At 42.5% G+C, this 20,308-nt stretch overlaps 1 protein-coding gene across 1 annotated transcript in view; it reads left to right on the top strand.

Moving 5' to 3' along the window:
• Nucleotides 1-2,928: 2,928 nt before the first annotated feature.
• Nucleotides 2,929-20,308, top strand: part of cald1a (caldesmon 1a) — a 40,572-nt gene continuing 23,192 nt past the window's right edge. Inside the window, exons 1-2 of the mRNA XM_031865855.1 lie at nt 2,929-4,330; nt 16,791-16,876. Coding sequence (XP_031721715.1) covers nt 16,800-16,876 — 77 coding nt within the window. The 5' untranslated portion in view covers nt 2,929-4,330; nt 16,791-16,799. The remainder of the gene's footprint in view (nt 4,331-16,790; nt 16,877-20,308) is intronic.

The following is a 20,308-nucleotide window of genomic DNA, read 5'->3' as shown; positions in this document are numbered from 1 at the left end:
TGCATTACACGCAAGGCAGGAGGACGGGAGAGTAAGAAGGCCGGCTCTAGTGGGCCACTCCGCTGTTGCCGTTTCTTTCCACTTCACATGTCACTGCCTTGTTGGGAGGAGGAGGGGGTAAGTGTGTGTGAGGGGGGGGGGGGGGGTTGAAAGTGATTAAGGCTGAAGATCAAAAGCGCAGAACGGCTGATGCAAAGCCTTTCCTCCCTTAACACCAGTAATAAATGTAGGGTATGTATGTATATTTGTGTCTTTGAGACAACAATACCAGCTAGAAATCGCTATCCGTCTACCCTTTATAGATGAGATTGTTTTTTGTGGATTCATTTCAGTAAGCATTAGGTAATTTGTCAATTTTTCCCTCTGTACTCCAGCTCGTGTCTGATAAATGGACAAGGAGAACAAAAATATGGCCTCAGAAAACTATTTTAATCAGACAGTCCTCCGCAGGGACAGAGGCTGGCATAGGAGAGCTTTTTACCTCATCAGAGCTCTGCCAGTGGTGATTGGGAGAAACACTCAGTCAGGGTTTTATTGAATAACCCCAGCTCTGTACTGGAGGGGTTTTACTGTAATAGAGCAGCTCCACGGCCGCCGAGATGACAGCCAAATGGTACTTATTAAACTAAGGGCTGATTCATGCTATATGCCCTGCTGCAGTTGAACCTTGTCGGAGGCTGAAGGTTTGGCTTTAATGCCGAAGTCTAGTCACATTTGTTATGACTGAGATACATATGCGTACGATTATCCTCTGATCAGACAGCAGTTTGCACAAATTCCCTCCGTTAAGGAAAACACATGAATGCAATTATTTGATATGGACAAAAATGTATTCTTTATTCAATTGCAGTTGTAACATCCACTTAAACTAAGTGTGTGTTTACATGAAAGCTTTCTTGGAAATGCATGTTAGCACCTCGACAGGGATAATAGCTGTGGGTCCCGTCGTCTCTGCTTATTTACCCAGTACACAGCTCTCTGCACAAATTGAGCATGACGTCTAATGGAGTGTGAGCGTGGATTAATTACCCCCGTATTTAGACTAATGGCTCCTTCTCTTCTGATTAATGATGACACATGTCACAGAAAGAAGGGCGCAGCTAAAACATATGAACAGTTTTATATTATAATGAGATATCTGCCACTTGAATATTATGCCATTTAGGATTATGGTGAATGAAAACACTCGTTTCTAATCTGAGAGATGTCACGAGAACTGATACTTTGGTACCAAGTTGATGCCAAAATTCGGGGGGGGAAACTTGACGGCACTCTTTTTGCTACAGTACCGCAGACACACTGTAAGTACCGGAGCTCAGGGCTCGAGACTAAAGGCGTCCTGTTATGATGCTGATAATGCTACATTGTGAACAACAAACCTGTGTTGAAATCGGCAAGAGGAGAGCGAGTAATGTTAGCTGTTAGAAGCCGGCTGCACAGTCCTGCTCGTCTAAATAGCTGAGCTAACAGCTCACGTTAACGGACGTTGCATTGAGTTACAATATGATGCATTCAAGTTCTGTTCAGTATGAGATACATTATATGGTGTTGGTGTCGACTACTAAATCTCTGGTATTATAACATCCCTGTTATATATTAATAGAGTCATAAGGCATTTACTAGAAATATGCCATTGCATAAAGGGAACGTAAGCATCCTTGTATAAGCGATGAACATTAAGTGACACATTAGGAATCATTTGGTGATGTGTTATGATTTGTAAGTCTGGGAGGTGGATGTGCCGTAGCTAACTAAATGGCCGGCCTCATTAAACCTGCCTTAATGAGAAACAAAACACCCAGACGCCCCCTAGAACAATGGGTTCTTGTTATCAAAGAGTCTGCGTCCCGTGTATGATGGAATCTGGCTTGCGTCCCGGGCAGATTTTTTTTCACGAGACTCGGTGTGCCTGAGTCGAGCCCCGCAGTGCCACTCAATTCTGTGACAGCCACCTGGGAGACCACCTTGGAAAATGGGCTCCTATTAGTTCAGGTTAGACTTAATGACCAGTAATGGTACACCGGCCAAGCCAAACTGTGCGAAAGGGCTCCGGGCAGGCCGAAATGAAATACCAGTCACTCAAGCTCCGAACGTAAACACAAGGTGGGTGGTGGGTGAGGGTGAATAGGTATGTCTGTAGGTGCATGGAGGGCTTCAGCAGACATGCAGCTATGTGTTTGAGAGCAGAGGTGATCCAGATGCAGGAGACGATTTTCTAGCACGAGGACATGGGTGAACCCCCCCCCCCCATGGACAGATTATAGCTAGGGACGACGCAGTCATTTTAGATTTATTCCCATTTAGCTCTGCTTTGTCAACCAAATCTCATTTGCAGTTTTGCCATCAGCTAAAAAAAAAGCTTGAAGCGACTTCCACGGAGCAACCAGAGAAGCCTCGTAAGAGCACCGCTCAATTATTTACAATTTCATGGTTGTCTGAGATATGTGTTATTCTAATAAATTTAGGAATTAGGAGGCTTAAGTACCCCACATAAATTAACCTCTAAAGCTGAATTTTATCCTCAATTTAGTGGTAAATGCCACATCAGCTAATGTCATTCACTGATTGCGTCTTCCATGGTCTAAAGAGTATGTGGTCTGGAATTAGCACAGGCATTAAAAGTAAGAAACTCCACCATTTAAAATGGTATGATATGAGTCAATAAGCCACTGAATAAAATTACTTTTAGCTCCCAGGGAGAATAAGCTGCAAAGCTCCCAGGCCAGCAAAAGGCAGACGGAGAAACGTAGTGTAATCTTCAATGCGAGAGACAAAGACAGAGTAAGAGAGAGAGAGAGCTTTGTTATGTCTCATGAAGCTCTAGGGTTTCCTGGAATTTCTGGCAATGGATCCCAAAGTCACATAACCACAGAAAGAGAAGAAATAGAGACAGACGGGGGGGGGGGGGGGTATCTCTCCTGCAGGACACAGTTCAAGACGCTCTACTGACAATAGCGGCTCTGCCACTTCGTACTGAAAATGTGAAGATTTCTCGTGTTTGCACCGGTGGTCACTTTGGCCTCTAGACTGACAGAAACAATGGACACAGTACAAACACACCTGCAGAGAGTGCAGACTATAAAGTGTCATGAATTACCTACTGTATACCTACAGATTAAAGGAAGGGGGGGCAGTAGACGTGTACCCATCCAAGCTGGCTGGCTGCCACACTAATAATAAAAGCCAGCACAGCCATGCACAAAAAAATGAGATCTGGTAAAGCTAGTGAGCTTTAGCCCTGTAGAGCCCTGAAAGGATCTCAGGTATGGAATGTATTTTTTGGAAGGAGAGTTGAGCTCTCTGTCACTTAGAGAATGTGCATCCGCTAAGTCAAGAGCGATGCTAATGCTTTAATACTCGAAACTTTATACTGCAGACCGCTGAAAGATTGAAAAAAAAAATGGCACATTTCTCACAGGGTTATGATATCTATTGGGATTTCATTTTCATCTCATTGAATGTGCTCCACATTTCTAGTTCCTCGCATCATATCTGTCAGCCGGTGTCGGTGGACTGGAATTAGGACTGGTTTACTCGACTGAATTTTGTGCTGACTTCTGCAGTCCTTTGTCAAGAGCTATGCTTTACCTTTTTCTATTACAGTACTTCTTCCCATTACTACAGTGTTTTTCTCCCCTGTGCCGGTTGCACAGTCGATATGTGCCAGCTTACATTTAGAGAGAAGTATTACTGGAAGATTCATGAAATATTGAATTGAATCTCTTAGACAGACCTAAAAGTACTATTGAACTTTTAATGCAATGCAAAACCAACTCCTGCTGACTGCAGAGGGTGGTAGATGAACGCAGGAAGTAGTGCAGAAAAACAAGATGCAAAGGTTTGTTTGCCTTACAAAAGGTTTAAGGAGACTCGTGAAACTTTTTTCGAGAGAAACACTGAATGTCAATGTAACTGTTTAAGTACCTTTTAAGGTAGCCCAACAGTGAGAGATGTTAGGTGTGCAGTGTAACCCTGTTGGATGTGTCTTACTGTTAGAAACACCACATTTCTTCCCTTCGTCAGTGGCATGGCAACTGAAGCACATTTATCAACCGCTGAGTATACTGATCAGAGACATCTTGTAGTTTCCACACCTGGCTAAGGAGTCCAAGTTCATCCACCATTAAATGGCTTTGCCCCCCTCTCGGAGAGCATGTCAGGACCGCAGAGAGAGAGAGAGAGAGACTCTCTATTGTCATCCCTTTTTCTGCCTTTTATCTATTTTACAAGTTTCTTGTCTGTGTGTTCCCTAAAGAAACCCTCAGATTTCCACCAGTAGGACTGAACTGAAAGCACTGTCAGGGGATTACTCCACCTCTCCACATCCACTGTGAGTAATAGACCAACTCCGGTCAGGTCATCTTGCTCACCCACAACCCTAACCCGCTCCTTAATCTCCTCCTATCTCTCTCCAGGAATGCAGCCCCTTATTTTGAAAAATACCTTGTCATGTAATACCCTTGAAAAGCCTCGCTGCACACTTAAAAAAATTGGCATTCCGCTGCTGTGATTTACTAACTTGTGTGTTAAAACAAGGCAAAAGAGATAAAGATTTATGACATTCTGGAGAGATTTAAATAAATACGTCTTCCGCAAAAGTGGTTTTCTTTGTGTTTTCCTGGGCATGCGCAAAAAAAAGGCAAACTTGTGCCAGGGTTTGCACTCAGTTGTCATGTTTTCAGCAGGCACTCAGTATGTGGGGGCATTGCATCATGCTCTACAGCCTCACTCTAACCTCATGTATGTTTCCATGTAAGGTATGATGGGAAGACGTACTTTCTTACTGTGGTTATAGCCAGCCACATAAATCACTCCGCCGTTTATATTCCTTTTTTTTATCCTCTCCCTCTTTCACCAAAGTGAAGTTTCTCTCCGGCCACGGAGAGCCACACGTCCACCACGACAGAAACGTGGCTCTTATAGGAAGCATGTCACAAATGTTCAGCAGATCCATTTTCTTTCCATGTTTTGCCTTCTAGAAACACATCAGGAACCTCTCAAGCTTTATGAGAAATACATTTTGATGTTCCACGTAATGTTTCCAGCATGTCATGTTATTGCCCGTATATACCAGAGGCTGTGGGCTGCCGTGGATCATGCTAATCACATATACTTTCATATTTTAGTCATTGAGCTTTGGTGCCTATCTCGAGTGACTTACACTTATTAAAAAAGGACAAGTTCTGGCTCTTGCCTGGGGGCCTTATAGCCAGACACGCTGGCTTTTTGCAGTGATTGAAACTGTGATCTTTCAGTTTCTGGTTACAAGAGCTGAGCTTTTGCTCAGAGACCTCTAAGAAAGCACAGCTTTTAGGCGTAGTAGAGGTCATTTCTGCTCTGTTCTGTCCTGTTTTTATCCTTTTTCCGTTCGACTCTGCTTTATTGCCATCAGCTGGATAAACTGTTCTCTAGCTGCAGCGTCGGCAGTAGCAGTGCTGGGGCTAAAGCCCTCCATATATCAGTTCTCTGGTTCCACTAGTCTCCCTGGTCAGCTCACTAGTAGCAGATTAATGTCCTGTTGAGGAGTCAGAGACTCCTTCCCCGGCCACATATGCTCTGACAGACGGCAGGTGTCAAGACGGGCTGTCCTAAAGGAACAAGAGGAGGCTGCTTTTCCTTTAGGAATGGACATGAGAGAAGGATGAGGAATGGGTTCATAACAAGTCACATGTTCTTGTGTGCGTCTAACTATGAATCTTTGTCTGTATGTATATATGCGGTTCCTTTGTTTATCTCGAGAGCCGTTCATCTGATTTATTTCACACTTGGTGGGTGTATTGCTTGGGACCCAAGGGAGTGCTTGTCGAATTTGGTGCAATTTGGACCTGTTAAGATGTTTTTTTTCAGTTCATTGAGTTTACCATCACCTCCTTTGTCATTGGCTTCATACAGCGTCTGTCTGTCATTATTTATTTACAGTCCTATTTTTAATAGACTCAAGTCACAGTGCGCCCTAAGGCACTGAGAGACTTGATGATGTTGTCCTCGTGTATTCATCATAGCTCTGGTTTGTTATGACAGGAAAATTATTTTTGAAAACTTGCATGTATTTATTCATTAGTCTTGGTTTGTTTGATCATAGTATAGTGTGGTTTTTATGCAGTATTGGCCCTTTATAGTATGATATCGCATTTGGTCCCGAGTGACAAAAAGATGAAGGTTTTGACTGTAATGTCCTTGTGCGAATTACACAACAGACTGCTAATATCGCGTGTCAAGTGCAGGGGTGCATATTTATTGAGGTTATTTGACTTTGTGGATATTTGCACCAGAATAGCTGAAGTATTTTTTGAAGGAGATGCTTACATAAGAGTGCTGCAGCGCTGAAAGCTAAAACCGCCTGAAACCTGAGCATGCAGGAGAAGAAAGAGCCGGATAGGCTTGTTTATCACTTTGTTCATTGCTGGGCAGCAAAACAAAAGATGTTCATTTTAAAGAGTAATGTTGCCCTAAAAGGAGATATTTCAGTCATTTATTGAATTCAACTCAATCAACTTTTGTCCCATCAATCAAAAGATTGTTTCTCTTTAGGGAGATTTAACGGTGATTAGCTTAGTTTAGCATAAAGACTGGTAGCAGGGAGAAAGAATAGCACTAATCTGTGTAAAGCCATAAGTTTTAATGTTGTTTTTGCAAACTAAGCAAAACAAATTGTCCCTTCACTAAGTCCTGCCCTTGAACACAGACTGGCCAATCATAGCGTAGCATCGGCCAGCTCTGATGAGGCTCCGACATCTACCCGGCTCTGCTCCATAGACTTCTATATTTTGGATTTCGAGCTAATAATGGTTAAACTAGGTGTAATAGTGATACTCGTTACCCGGGGAGGTTATAAAGGACATAACCGTTTCTAAAATGTTACGTTTCTTTGTAAAAACCTGTGATGCTAACATCACAGGTTTGAGTGGTATCAATCTTCTCTTTAAAAAGTTATGTCAATATACATATTTCCCAAAATGTCGACCTATTCCTTTAAGATGGAATACAAAATGTCAGTGATTTGTTAAGCTGGTTTTGTAAACAAAAACAAAAACAAGTCCCTTTATTTATTGCGTCGTGTCTGTTGCTCTTTATTTTTCATCTCTCTCTTTTCCTCCATTGCTGTTAGTTCAAACAAGCCTCCAAAAAGTGTCCCAGATAATATGATAAGATTCTTGTGAAGTCAAATACCCATGTAGACATTTTTTGCAATGGCAGGAGAATGTCAGAGCTGCTCAATATAACAGGGCGGGATAAACAAACTCTTTCTAACTTAAGCACAGGACTGTGGCGTTTGAGACGGCTGCTTTTCCACCAAGAGGAATGTTCCCTTCCAGTGGGCTCCACTCAAAGTGCACTGCTGAGACTCCGCTATAGAGCTCATATGTGAAAGTGCAGAAAGCTTTTGTGTGTTTAAAAATGAAATGTCAGCGTAGTGAAAAGGTTCGGCGTGCCTCTCTTTCATGACTCCTGAGTCGTGCAGGTGTTGCGTGTTTGTGTGTGTATGTCTGCCCGACAGTGTTCGCTGAGATGTCGCGGCAGGTCCAGCATCACCGTCAGTCATGCTGTTTTGAGAGGGAGCCAACTCTGAGGCCACTGTGTAGTGAGTGTGAGAGCTCTATCTCGCTGTGCACACAGCATGCAAGAGAACCTCTCCCCCCCTCCTTTTTTTTTTCTTCTTTTTCCCAGTTTGGTTACGGGAAAAGGCAGCATTTTTCTTTCCATATTTGGTCATATGGAGCACGGCCAGGGAGCAGTAGCCTTTTGATGCCGTACAAACATCCCTATTTTGTGTGGGATTTGTACTCTGTGGAATGCCTTTTCTCCAATTCTGTCTGTTTGTGGGTGTAGTGTCTGAAAGTGCACTTCTAAAAGGGACACGCGCCTTTTAAAAGTCACAGAATAGAGAGGAATTGTGCTGGTTCTTCCTGCTGTTTCACAAAGAAGTTGCCTTTTTACAGTGTTATTCATGATTAGGGCAGCAGGACTCCAACTTCTAATGCAAATGTCCTTCTTAAAACCAACCTTAGAAAGTAAGACAATGTTTTATAACCCTTCTCTTTCTGCCAACTGCTACATCAACTCGTCTTGGGCAGCTACTTAATTTGGTAAATTGGATCAGCAGCTGACAAATAAGAATTTATCTCATTTCAGTGGTTAACTTTTAAGAGCTTCAAGTAAGATTTTTGAAGCTGGATTTAGATCTCCTCCTCAATGAAAATAAAGATCATATGTTTGCAGTTTAAATGACGCATCTGTGTGCTAAAACCTGCTGTCGAAAAGCTGTGAGATTCAGACGATGGATATGGCATGTTGGGGTAATGTTTTTATTTCAATTCAAGTGTGACTTAGCTTCAGGCGTGAGGTTTAAAGACACATAAACATACCCTCAACCTGAAGGGGAACGCCGGCTGGTGAGGCTCAGGTGTTTTCAGCTGTCTCTCAAGAGAAGGGAAAGGTCATAAAACCTTCAGATCTAATGCGGCCTAAATTGTGATGAGCTGCACGAAACTCCCATCCATGTGTGGGACCGTGAGAGGAGAACATATGAAAAGAACAGTGAGTCATAGTCTAAATATATACAACGGATGACAGTGTGCTCAAAGTTTAGCGAGGTTATCTTGCTGACAGTGGAAAAATCAAACACACGATTTAAGAATGCTACTTTGAGAGTCATTTGTTTAACTCGGGCAACACAAGAGTTAGTATCAAACCACAGCGTCCTTTCCAAAAACGATTTGTCAGTTAGAAAGATAACTAAAGCAAATGGTATTTATTATCATGAGCATATCACAAAATGCTTCTTTGAGAAGGTACTGACTTTTTTTGACACTTAACTTTACTATTTTGATCAAAAAACAATATTACAGAACAGCAATATTATTGCAATTCACAATATCGGATATCAAACATCTTATACTTCACAGTGTGCATATGGTTTTCTGTGGTTGTCGAGGGTTAGACCTGACCTACGTACTTAAAAGGATAATTACAGATTTTAGGGTCTTGCGTTTTGTAGTTTCGCCATCATTTTTATTGACTGTGATAAGTAATTACTGAGATCTGGGAACATGGAGTCATCACTACAACAATAGATCCGACTGGTTGTAAACATACCAAGAGTCAAGCCAGATGATCTAAACCACTTTATTTGGAGGCAAAACTGAAAGCACGTTGCTAAAGATCTTTCATTGCACGGAGAAGCTGCACGTGTATGGCAAGTACAGAGGGTCAAAGTTAAACCAGAATATGGTCTCTAAAGTGAGACCATGTACCTTTTGAAATAAGAAACACTTCCCAGAGCTCTGCATTTCACCTGGTGGTGCAATCTTATTCCAACAACAACGATGTCCAGAACTACAAAAATAAGTCCCACTTTATCATTCAAAGACCCTGAAAAAACTATTTTCTTAATTTGGTTTTGATTGTTGCGTATTTAGTCAAGAATTGATTAATTCCAGCTGTGTGTGTGTGTGTGTGTGTGTGTGTGTGTGTGTGTGTGTGTGTGTGTGTGTGTGTGTGAAAAGATAACCTCCCTCAGTCTGTCTCAGTGTGTATGATTCACAGGGCACAGAGAGGTGTTATGGAATGTGAACCATTGTCTGGGAATGCGGGAGTCTCCTTATTTTTCGCCCAATGGAAACTTTACATCTTTAAACTACGCTGGTGTGAAATCTGCCCTCGCTGGTTGGTTTTCTCTGTGAACTCTAAAGTCAGCACAGAGGAGACGGTAGAGGAGGTTTGAGGGAGGCTTGTGTCTCACCACCACATCTAAAGCCACTAATGACAATGCATCCAAGGCATTCAGCAATGTCTAGCCCATTTCTTGCCCCAACCCTCCAAAACCATCAGTATGTTATCCCGCCTCGTCTCACTTGCCACAGTGGCACTAGCTTCTCCGGTTTTGCCTATGAACACCGTCTGCTGATGCTCAGTGAGATATTTCCTCATTCGGGCCTCATTTGTCTTGGAGGAGATAGAGTGTGAGTGGAAAGCAGATGGTATTGAGATTGAGCTGAGGTCTGATGCATTTAGCCTCCTCTTACGTTGCCTAAAATATATAGTCGCAGCCGAAGACCTCGGCTTTGACAACATAAGCCATTGTGGTTGATATTCACACTGTGGCATGAAACGCAGACACAGACGAATACAGAAAGAAGCTTGGCTGCATGGACACGGGTAAACCAATTACTTAACTTAATTCACAGCCAACCCTGAGTCTTCTCATATTGTAGCTGAGCACAGAGTCCGCAGCTGTTGGCTAAGCTGCTGCATTGTGGTCCATGAGGAGATAGAGAGAGTTAAAGAAACAGGCGACCGATAATGGGTTTTTGAGGGTGATATTAAAACTAGAGAGTTTTTAAAAAAACGGCATGAATAACATATCAGTGTTTTTTTTTTGGGGGGGGTTCACATTAACATATATAACAAACTTATATAGAGATTTGTACACCTAAACACTAGCAGCTAATGTAACAGCAAGTTCATTTTGCATCAATAGTATCAACAACTATAAACAACATATAATGAATTTGTGATAAAAAGCTGTCTTAAAATGACCGCGTACAATTCTCTTTCTGTACTGCATTTTTGTTACATGCAAGAGCTGTCACTTTTTGACGTCACAAATTAGAGCAAACACATAGTAAATAAAAAATTCAAATTAATTAAAATACTCCACTTTGCCTTATTAAGAAACAAGCAAACGTAACACGCTGCATTATAAGCTAATGTTACTACGAGTCAGCAAACTGCCTTGTCCAAGATTTTTCCATCCGTGGTGTCGAATCTACAGTGCTTCCTCGTGTTAGCCGACTTCGACATTGTTTGGTGTCATTATTATCCGCTCGGTCTCTCTTTGGCGTTAGCAAAAAGAGCAACAATAGTTGCAGTTGTTTAAACTACGAGCTGGATTGCTGCCTGTTGGGCCTAAACAGGAAAAGATCATTACAGATTGAACATTCAATCACTTCCGAAGTTCAAACAGTTATTCAAATTTCAGATGAACAGTGACAGCCCTATTATATATCAATACACAGCATCAGTTGATAATGCCAGCCCAGCAATGTGTCGGTCAGGCTCTAAAGGGCAGGCAGAGGAAGAGATTCTCGATGACGGATGAGGCCGAGAGAAGGACGAGTGGAGATGGAAAGAAAGAGAGAAATTCTTGGCCTCGGTGCAACAAAACCCTCCAGTGAATTTATGAATGCTCATCCACAGTCGCTCTGCATCCTGGGACTGTAAACGTGTTAATGCTGCCGAGGCCTGGACGTGTGAGAGGAGACACATAGCGCAGAGAACCACAACCACAAGGCCAGCTTTCCAAACACAGCACTGTAGGTGGTGATGGATATCACACGTGTACACACATGTACTGTTCCATCAACGCACACACAGTGTGCCTGCAGTGGCTATATGTATTTTCAATATCACACTTGTAAAAATATTCGCTAACATTCTCACACGCATTTAAAGTGGACACACAAAAAGGAAAGCATGCAATTATTCATACGCACTTCCTCCCGACACATCTGCAAACTTTCCACCCACACATTTACATAAATACACACAAAACTAGTTTATGAATGTAAATCCTGTTTGTTAAAAACTGTTTATCGTGATGCACACACCCTCACACACAGGCTGAACATATTTTAACCGCCCTGTCAGTCTAATCTCAGGAGAGTCCTTACCCCTGCAGAAAACGTTAGATTTACCCAACTCAAACTGTCCCCAGAGCCTTAGCCAAAACAGCTGTTAGTGTGCACTACCTACAGGCATGCAGTATCTCTCTCTCTTTATTTCTCCCCTCCTTCCTGGTTTAGTGCAGAGGTTTTATTTGTGTGATAAAACAAGCATCAAATGTTCATTTTTACTTTGCCAAAATACGTACCAATATATCTGAGCTCAGACCAAACCAATAGACCTCTGCGTCTCTGGTTTAAGGGTAAGTCTGTTCATCTCCTGTCAAGTAAGCATCCAAAAATCAGCCAATTAAAGGCATCCATAAATATATAGCTTACAGCAGGTTGTCTAATAGCTACATGCAAATGGAGAAGTGTGTCAGTTTTAAACGTTAAATTCCCACAAGGTCAGTAAACTCCTACGGACTCACATGTGTTAGTTAATGCAATACTATGTCTTTCAGTGGGGATGAAAATGTGCAGCTTAGTTGTTCTTTGTTGGAATAAACTGTTTTAAACAATATTTTGACTACTAGTGGTGCTGTGGTACAATGTGGAGCAAAACCAGAGAAGAAGAAAACTGCTAGCTAGACAATGTGAATGCAAAAAAATGCAGCAAAATATGTTTTATGAGGCAGTTAATGCAAGAACCACTGAATGTACCCATGATAGTATTTGAAGAGAAGATGTCACAATAAAAGCCTCAAATTTGACACAATGAGACAATTGTACTTTTGTGTTCTTTAACTTTTGAATAGAAGCCTTTAATTCTTATTCTACATGACTAAATGTTGATTGATGAAGACAGCTGGTGTCAAAATACTTAAATCCTTCTGCTCTCTATTCACAGTTAAGGGGCCATATCCTCCACAATATCCCATGATTTATAGCCTATTCATTATTATCTCAATAATATTGGACGTTATTTGTTTTGATAAAATTGACTTTCAGCATTTGAATCTCTTGTGTCATCTAGTCTCCAAGGTAGTTGATATTATTTCTGAAAAACCAAATGGCGTGTGGCTGGTAAAAAGAATCCAAGTGGTTTGTGAATTCTCCAACATACCAACCCCTGCAGCAGGTGGACCAAATATTTTCTTCCATTGATGCAAAGACTAGAAAGACCAGGCTTTGTGCCAGTGTTGCCCTCGCATTCCAGATACTTGGAATACCTCTCTTCACCTGGACACCAGCACAGCTGTGACTCCATCGCTGCTCGACATGCAACTCCTCTCCTCTCCTCTCTGCTCTCCAAAGAACAGCGTGGTCCTCTGGAGGCCAAGAGGAGAGCAGCCGTACATGTAGCGTGGCGGTGTTTGCTGTAATGTCCTCACTCTGTAAACCCAGCATGCACCGTTCAGTTTTTAGTGTATGGACAAATATAGTAACTGCAGACTGTGGTTTCTGCTCTTTCACTTTTTCATTTAGATGAACATTAAAAGATATATAAACCAGAATTTCAATTTCCAACAGTTTTGTTTATGACCAAATACCTAAAACTAATGACAGCCTTATTAGCCTTAATATTGTGAGCATGTTACCTTGATGACGTTAGCAATTAGCTTACACGCAAAGCCTCAAAGAGCTGCTAGCATGGCTGTAGACTCGTTCTCTTAGCAATTGTCAACCATTAGCTTACTTGTGTGGGATCTTGTTTCTTGTGAATTGATGATTCGTGTAAAATGTTAGTCTTTATTTTATATGCTTCACGTTCCAACATGTTTTAGGATTCCAGTAAAGTAGCTTTTTTTTCAACTGCCGTAAATGTCCCTGTTTTAAAAAGCTAAAACTGTACGTGATTTGTGACTAAGCCTCGTAACCACCAGCTGCAACAAGTCACCATTGTTCTTTTATTTGCCAACCTCACAGCTGGCAAGCACATAGCTATTTTTTACTTGTTTATCTTCAAGTTAATTCTCTTTATTCAACAAGCAAAACATTCTCTGCACACTAAAAAGAGATCCAAAGGAGGAGGCTGTAAGTGGCATGTGAATGAGTAATTCGGAGGCTCTTTCAAGTTCCCTCTGCTAAAATCAGAGGCTAAATAGGAGCATTCCTCGCATAGCTCCATAGCCATAATGTGGAGATTAATGTGTTTGTCTAAAGGTTGTGAGGGGATAGTTGCTCTGAGTATCACAGTAACAAATCTGACCAAAGAGCTGCAGTTTTCCCTTCTCACAGAATGCAACGCCAGCATCAGGAACATTTCACCGAAGCCAAAAATAGACGTGCTGCTGGCCCATACTTATTCGTCAGCCGTACTCCCAGACTGTTGCTTGATCTACTTTGTGCCTCATTTGGCCGATAGGGGCCCATTGTTTTGGTGCTTTTATCTCGAGACTTCGTGAGAAGATAGAGGCATTATAAGGTGGTGTAATCCCAGTGGCTGTCGGGATAATATCAACTTGGCTTTTAAGGCTTTTTAAGAGGCTGGCACTTAGACACTGGGTTCTGTGCCAGGGTCTGGCAGTCTCGACAGGTAGTAATTTGACTGGTAAATGTGTCATTATAGCCATTGTAGAAGGTTGCGGCAGACGGGGAAAGAGAAAGAGGGGGCGGAGGACAGAAAAGAGAGAGACAGAATAAGAAGGGGGAGAGGGGTGGACGGATGCAGGTTTTCGAGATAAATAGTGGAATAAAAGGACGGAGGCAGCAAAGGAAGGAGGAAGAGGTTTTACAGTGGACAGGCTAAGACAGGCCGAACTTGTAAAAAGTCTGAAAATGTCACAAACTTGTGACTTCAGGTTGCTCAACTTTTTGGAATGCTGTCTGTCTCCCGTTGTGCCTCTGTTAGCTTTTGCAAAGTGCGGGTGGTCCCTTCAGTGATATACACAACAGTTACATTTCTACGTCTTACCGAGGGCCTTGTCTGCAAGCCACAGGCTTCCTCTTCTGCCCCTATGCCTGGTGCGATCTCCCATGTGGACACGAGACAATGTGACTGTGCAGCGTTCAGTCTCGCTTTCATTGAACAGACCTATTCATACATCATTTATCAGCTTGAAAAATATAATTGTCCCAGGTTTGTTATTCATGTGAGATCTTGTGTGTTTGGTCCATTCTTTGATCATTTTGTTGACAGAGCTACTTTTATTCTAATTTTCTTGTAAATGTTAAAAACACTACTTTTTTTTTTAACGAAACTGAACACCAAATGAAAATGCAGTCTTCTCACGCATTGTTTGCAATAATAACTCTGAATTGATATGCTGCCATGCTTGTGTTACTAATAACTTAGTCTTCCTTGGCGTCACTGGTTCTCGGAAGTATGTGATTAGACTGGTGATGTTTGGAGGCCTTGTCAGTTTTCGTTATTGCCCTCATTTCGTCTCAATTTTGGTGGTATGAGTAGCCCCGCATGCCGATTGCCTCCACCCTCCCTTTGTTTCACAAATGACACTTAGAGTGCATCTAAACACAGAGAGTGAATTTTTGCGGTGTTTAAAATATCTCTCCTCCAAGGCTTTTATAGTGTAATAGGGGGGGGGGGGAAAGGCTGTGTTTACTATACAGGCTCACAGAGGGGGGGGGGGGGCCGGGGGGGAAGGAGGGGGGGGGGGGGGGGGGGGGGGGGGGGGTAAGGAGGATCCCTCAGAGTCATGGTTCCTTTGTGCATCTGTGCATGCTTAGTGTGAATGCATGCACACAAACGCTGTAATGTTGCACCTACATGCTTGTGTGCATGCATACTCATATACAGATGTGCATGTCAGATGTCTTTGACTCCCCCCCGTATGCAAATTCAGATGAAAGTAAAAGCATGCTTACACAGGAAGCTGGAATCATGTCCTTGAACAGAGTTTAGCCAAGCTCTGACATGTATATAGGTAAACAACACAGGGAAGGTTTGCAGTAGAGTTAGGGAGAGAAGGAGAGACAGGAGGGAGGGGGGCAAGCTTGAGGGAAAGAAGGAAGGAGGCCACTAAGGGATGGAGGGAGGGACTAGCAGAGAGGGGAAGGAAACAGGCATTTGCCTTTTTCTGTCAGCTGAGGCCGGACTGTGGGAGACTTTGTATCTGCTTGGAGGGAGCATTGTGAAAAGCTGGTATGGTGTGAAGGAAAACACATTGTTTGAAGGCTAATTCAAGGTACGACAGTCGAAGTTCTTCCTTTGTTTCTGCGTACTGCACTTTGACGCAGCTTATTTTCTGCCACGCTTTCCTGCTCATGCTGTGTCACCACAAAGGGGGAAGTGTTTAAGTACAACTTTATTCAGTGCTGCCTGTTTGTTACGTGAACCGTCATGCACCTTTGTCTCCTTCCCTCAAGTGCTCAGCTAGAGTGTGTTTACTCTGCTCCTGTGTATAGAAGACGTTGCTGCTGGTGGTTGTATGATGGGAGGCTCAGCTGCTCCTGGGTGGTCTCGGGCCTCACTGTCACATATCCTACTGGGGTATTTTTAGTGAGAGAACTGATTGAGTTAACATCCTGTGTTGGCTTCTCCCTCCTGTATCTCCGCTCTTTTTTTTCATTCATTTTCTGCCTCGTTCCTCTGTTTTTCAACAGAGTTTGTGGCCATAGGTTTCAGGCAGCCAGTTGTCACCTAAAACATAAAAACACACTTCTGGTCAATACTGTGTTTAGAAAGATTTCAATCATAGTTGATTTGAGCTTATAGAAAGTTTAATAGCGGTTAGATACGACAGCAAAACACTCAATGACCAGCTACTCAACTATTATTTTTGCAAAACGCTGATGAAAACATCCCCAAAATGACAGTTTTGATGAACAATTGTGCTAACCCTGGTGACTCATGTGAATGCATTGTTTCCTGTGGCTGCTTCACAATAAAAGCCACCCCATGTATTGCCTCTTAAATGCTTTTAATATGAAAAAGCAGCAGTAGGATGTTCCATTTGCATTAGCAGTAACATAATACAGCTGGGATTTGTCTGTAACGGTAACCCTGCATTAAAAGCACGCCTCATTTCCTCTGAATCCCCTGTGCGTTTATATTCAGCACTTTGACATCCAGATATCAGCAAACTAAGGCTTTGTTTGACTGGTGAACAAGTATTTTTGCCCTCTCGGGATACTTAAATGAATGTGTTCTTGTCTTTCTTTCCTCTCAGCCTTCCTGAAATTGACTAAATGAACGCGTCTGTGTTTGATGATGTCATCCCTCAGGGCACAATCATGGAGGAAATGGACTTTGAGCGGCGCCGGGAGCTGAGGAGGCAGAAGCGGGAGGAGATGCGCCTGGAAGCCGAACGGTAAGACCCATTTGGTTGTAGGTCATTCACGTTTGGAGATTAGTGCTCCAGGATTATCCAACTAATTATCTTGCAAAGCAGAGAGTCTTTTAAAAGGCTGTCCTCTACAACGGATTCATTAGTAGTTGCAGCCACAGAACGTCACTGAAGATCTTACTACTTAGTTGTGTGAGGCTGAGGGAGCAGCCTGTGTTGTATAATGAGGCTCTGGTTGTCAACGCACATCAACACCTCTGATGTTCATGCCAAGTTGGAACAGGAGGGAGCCGGCTTTAATGGCTTAGACCCTCCTCTAAGCCCGAAAAAAACATCGCTCGGCAAATATTGGCTTCCCCGACACAGGCTAAAAGAAAAAAAGGGGCAGATAAGAAATCTGATAAGCAACGAGATGACCTTTAAGAGGGAATGTTCAATCACGCCCTCCCTCCCTCCCCCTTTCCAATTTTCTCTCCCATATACCGCGGCCTTGTGAACTCTCTCAGATTCAATGGAAGAAATTGATTGAGCTAAAGTTCATTTCAACAAATTGATTGAGCGGTAACACGGCAAAGTGCAGCAATCACATTCAGTAAAGGGGGGGGGGGTTTATTGTGAGAACTTGATACATAGTGTGCCGAGGAGGCATTTTATAGAGCCCTTTCACAAAAGTCTCTCCGTGTGTACTGCAGCCCTTCCAATTAAGGATGAGGTTGATGTGGATGTAGATACCGGCCAAGGTCACTCGCCCGTTTGATGTATCTGTGAGCAGAGTTTTGTGCGAGCCAGTTACTCCATCGCTGGTGGAAAAACAAGCTGACATAGGTCTGACCACTGCTGAACGCATAGATGTTTTTCTCTGATAATGTTTCTATGACACAAAGACGATGTGTGCAGCGCTTTGCCTTCGTGATGAATAAGGCCCCTTTGCTCAAGGTAAAATAGCATTTGTTGTATAAAGGAAGTCAGTAAAATGGTGCACACCATGCACAATAGTGAAGGAGATATATTAGGTGATAAAATAGAGGGTTAAGTCATTCATCCACACAGTGGAAATAAAGTGTCTGCCAGCTTGTGTGTGCTGTATGGATGGCGCCAAGGTTATCTCCACAGGGATATTATTCGACTTATTTATTTTGCGGTAATGAACAAACCCCAACAGATAAATCTACATGACCAATATTATCGCTCAATAGCTTATCAGATATCAGCATATACTGTATATTAGCCCATAACTAACAAGCACTTGCAGTGCATAAATGCCAAATATACCGTCTTTTTGTTAGATTAAAAACAGTGTTGCCATTACATAGTTGTACATATCTTGTACAATACTATCACCTTATAAAGTTGACATGGCAACATGTTAGCAAACAGTTTCATATTTGCACATTAAGTAGATATAGAACAACATTGTCAGTCATTTGGAGTCGTGTTTCTGGCAACCTGACAATTGTAAGTCCTGTATTCACGATCCTTTTAGCTTTGTTTTGGTCTCCACCTAGTCCTGAGGGGAATATCTGGGTGAGGGAAAACATATGACCAACTAAATCATACACTCTTCCACAGCAACTTTATCTACAGCCTGTCACCTCAGAATCAGCTTTGATAGCATTTTGGTGTAAAGATGCTTTACATTTTGATTTGGTGTAACAGCTATAGAATGTTCTCCCTCTTGACGTGTTTTTACTTCTTTTAACACTTTACACGTCATTTCCCCAGATGCAATCTAAATAGCTGATTGAAGTGAAGGTTAATGTTGTTATGTTTCATGGCTTAAAACCCCCATAAAACCTGCTACTACAAGTATTCATGCAGTTTTGGTGGATTTATGATACACGGAGATGTATCATAGATGGAGAAGATGGAATTTGGCAGAAAATGTAGACTGAGAAGAGCATAGAGAGGTAAGAGATGAGGACTGACTGACTGAAAGAGAAATGGACCATGAGTGAAAAAGCTTAAGAGTTGTAAGCGCCTTTGACATGTACATTTTCAGCTCGGCAGGAGTTTGTTCATGACTGTTTATTTGGTCCGGGAAGCAGTAATTTCAACTGGCAGGCGACATGCCGCTCCTGTTATTGATAAAAGATTACATCTCTGCACTGTTTCCATGTCTGCCGATATATTGAAACAATCAATATTTACATGCCCCTCTTGGTTGGACTAGTCAAAACCACATGTTGTCTCATTGGCCTGCCTCCATTCAACCATCACTGAGCACGCTGGGAGAAGACGGAGAGACGCAGGGAGAGTGTGGGGCCATATAATAACCGCTGTAGGAATGCCAAAATTCCTGGCTATTATAAGTGTTTACTGGCCAGGTCTGCATGAGCTGTTTCCTACATGCTGGGACAGCGAGGTTGTCCGTGTGTGAGAGTGTGTATGTGTGTATTTATCCCATAGTCTGTGTCAGTGTGCTATGCATATGCATGTTAGTGTGTGCAGGTGAATGCATGCATTCAGTTAACCGTGCAAGTGTTCGCTTGTGTGTGTGTGTGTGTGTGTGTGTGTGTGTGTGTGTGTGTGTGTGTGTGCGTGTGTGTGTGTGTGTGTGTGTGTGTGTGTGTGTGTGTGTGTGTGTGGCGGGAGAACAGCCAAGCCGTCCCTGTTCTGTCTTACATCAGCCTCGGTTATAGTTGAAAATGATTGTTTACATAGAGGTGCGCAATGGGCTTCAATTCACTTCTCGTTCTATTCAGTAAAGCCGCACATACACACACACACACATGGTTTTCTGCTCTGCATAGACTCACACTCTCTCATGCTCTTCAGCTCCCCTGCTCATCAGTCCTATAGTACGTCTCTGTTCAATGAAATACACAGGAATGTCTCGACCGCTTCTTTTCTTTTCATCTTTTTTTCCAAAGAGAGCACATAAATGTGGAATTTTCCCAGTCAATCAGTGACTAGCTTCAGCGAGAAATAGTCTTCTCTTGTAACATCGATAGTACACGTTGTTGTCTGCAGCTGGAGAGCAGTTCATTGCCCTTACTGAATATTTAGACATTGCACATAGATAGATAGATAGTCGGCACGTCCGCAATGATGACTCACCACTGTTGTATGTTGGGACAGTTAAAGGAGCAGTTCAAGGATTTGGGAAATACTTTAATTCGCTGTGAGTTAGATAAGATTAATGCCACTCTAGTCACTGCACTCAGCCAAGAAAAGTTCCGCACATAACCCCGAGTAAAACCCCTACGTGTCGTTTATATACTTTTTGTGCGGTTTAAATCCCGTCCACTCAGACTTTATGTTAAGCTCAGCTAATCATTCTAACTAGGCCGTAGCTTCCTCTTTATTGCATAGACACGAGAGTGGTATCAATAGACATGTTTCCTTAAATTAATTCATGTGATTCATTCAAGGCTTTGCTAGATATACCATGTTGATTTTGCAAGACTTTGAAATTTCCTCTTTGATGTCCTTTTTAGGAAGTGTCTATTTTTGACA

Source organism: Anarrhichthys ocellatus, unplaced genomic scaffold (assembly GCF_004355925.1).
Source record: "Anarrhichthys ocellatus isolate YVR2014 unplaced genomic scaffold, GSC_Weel_1.0 scaffold33, whole genome shotgun sequence".
Lineage (NCBI taxonomy): Eukaryota > Metazoa > Chordata > Actinopteri > Perciformes > Anarhichadidae > Anarrhichthys > Anarrhichthys ocellatus.
This window is presented reverse-complemented; position numbering and strand designations above follow the sequence as displayed.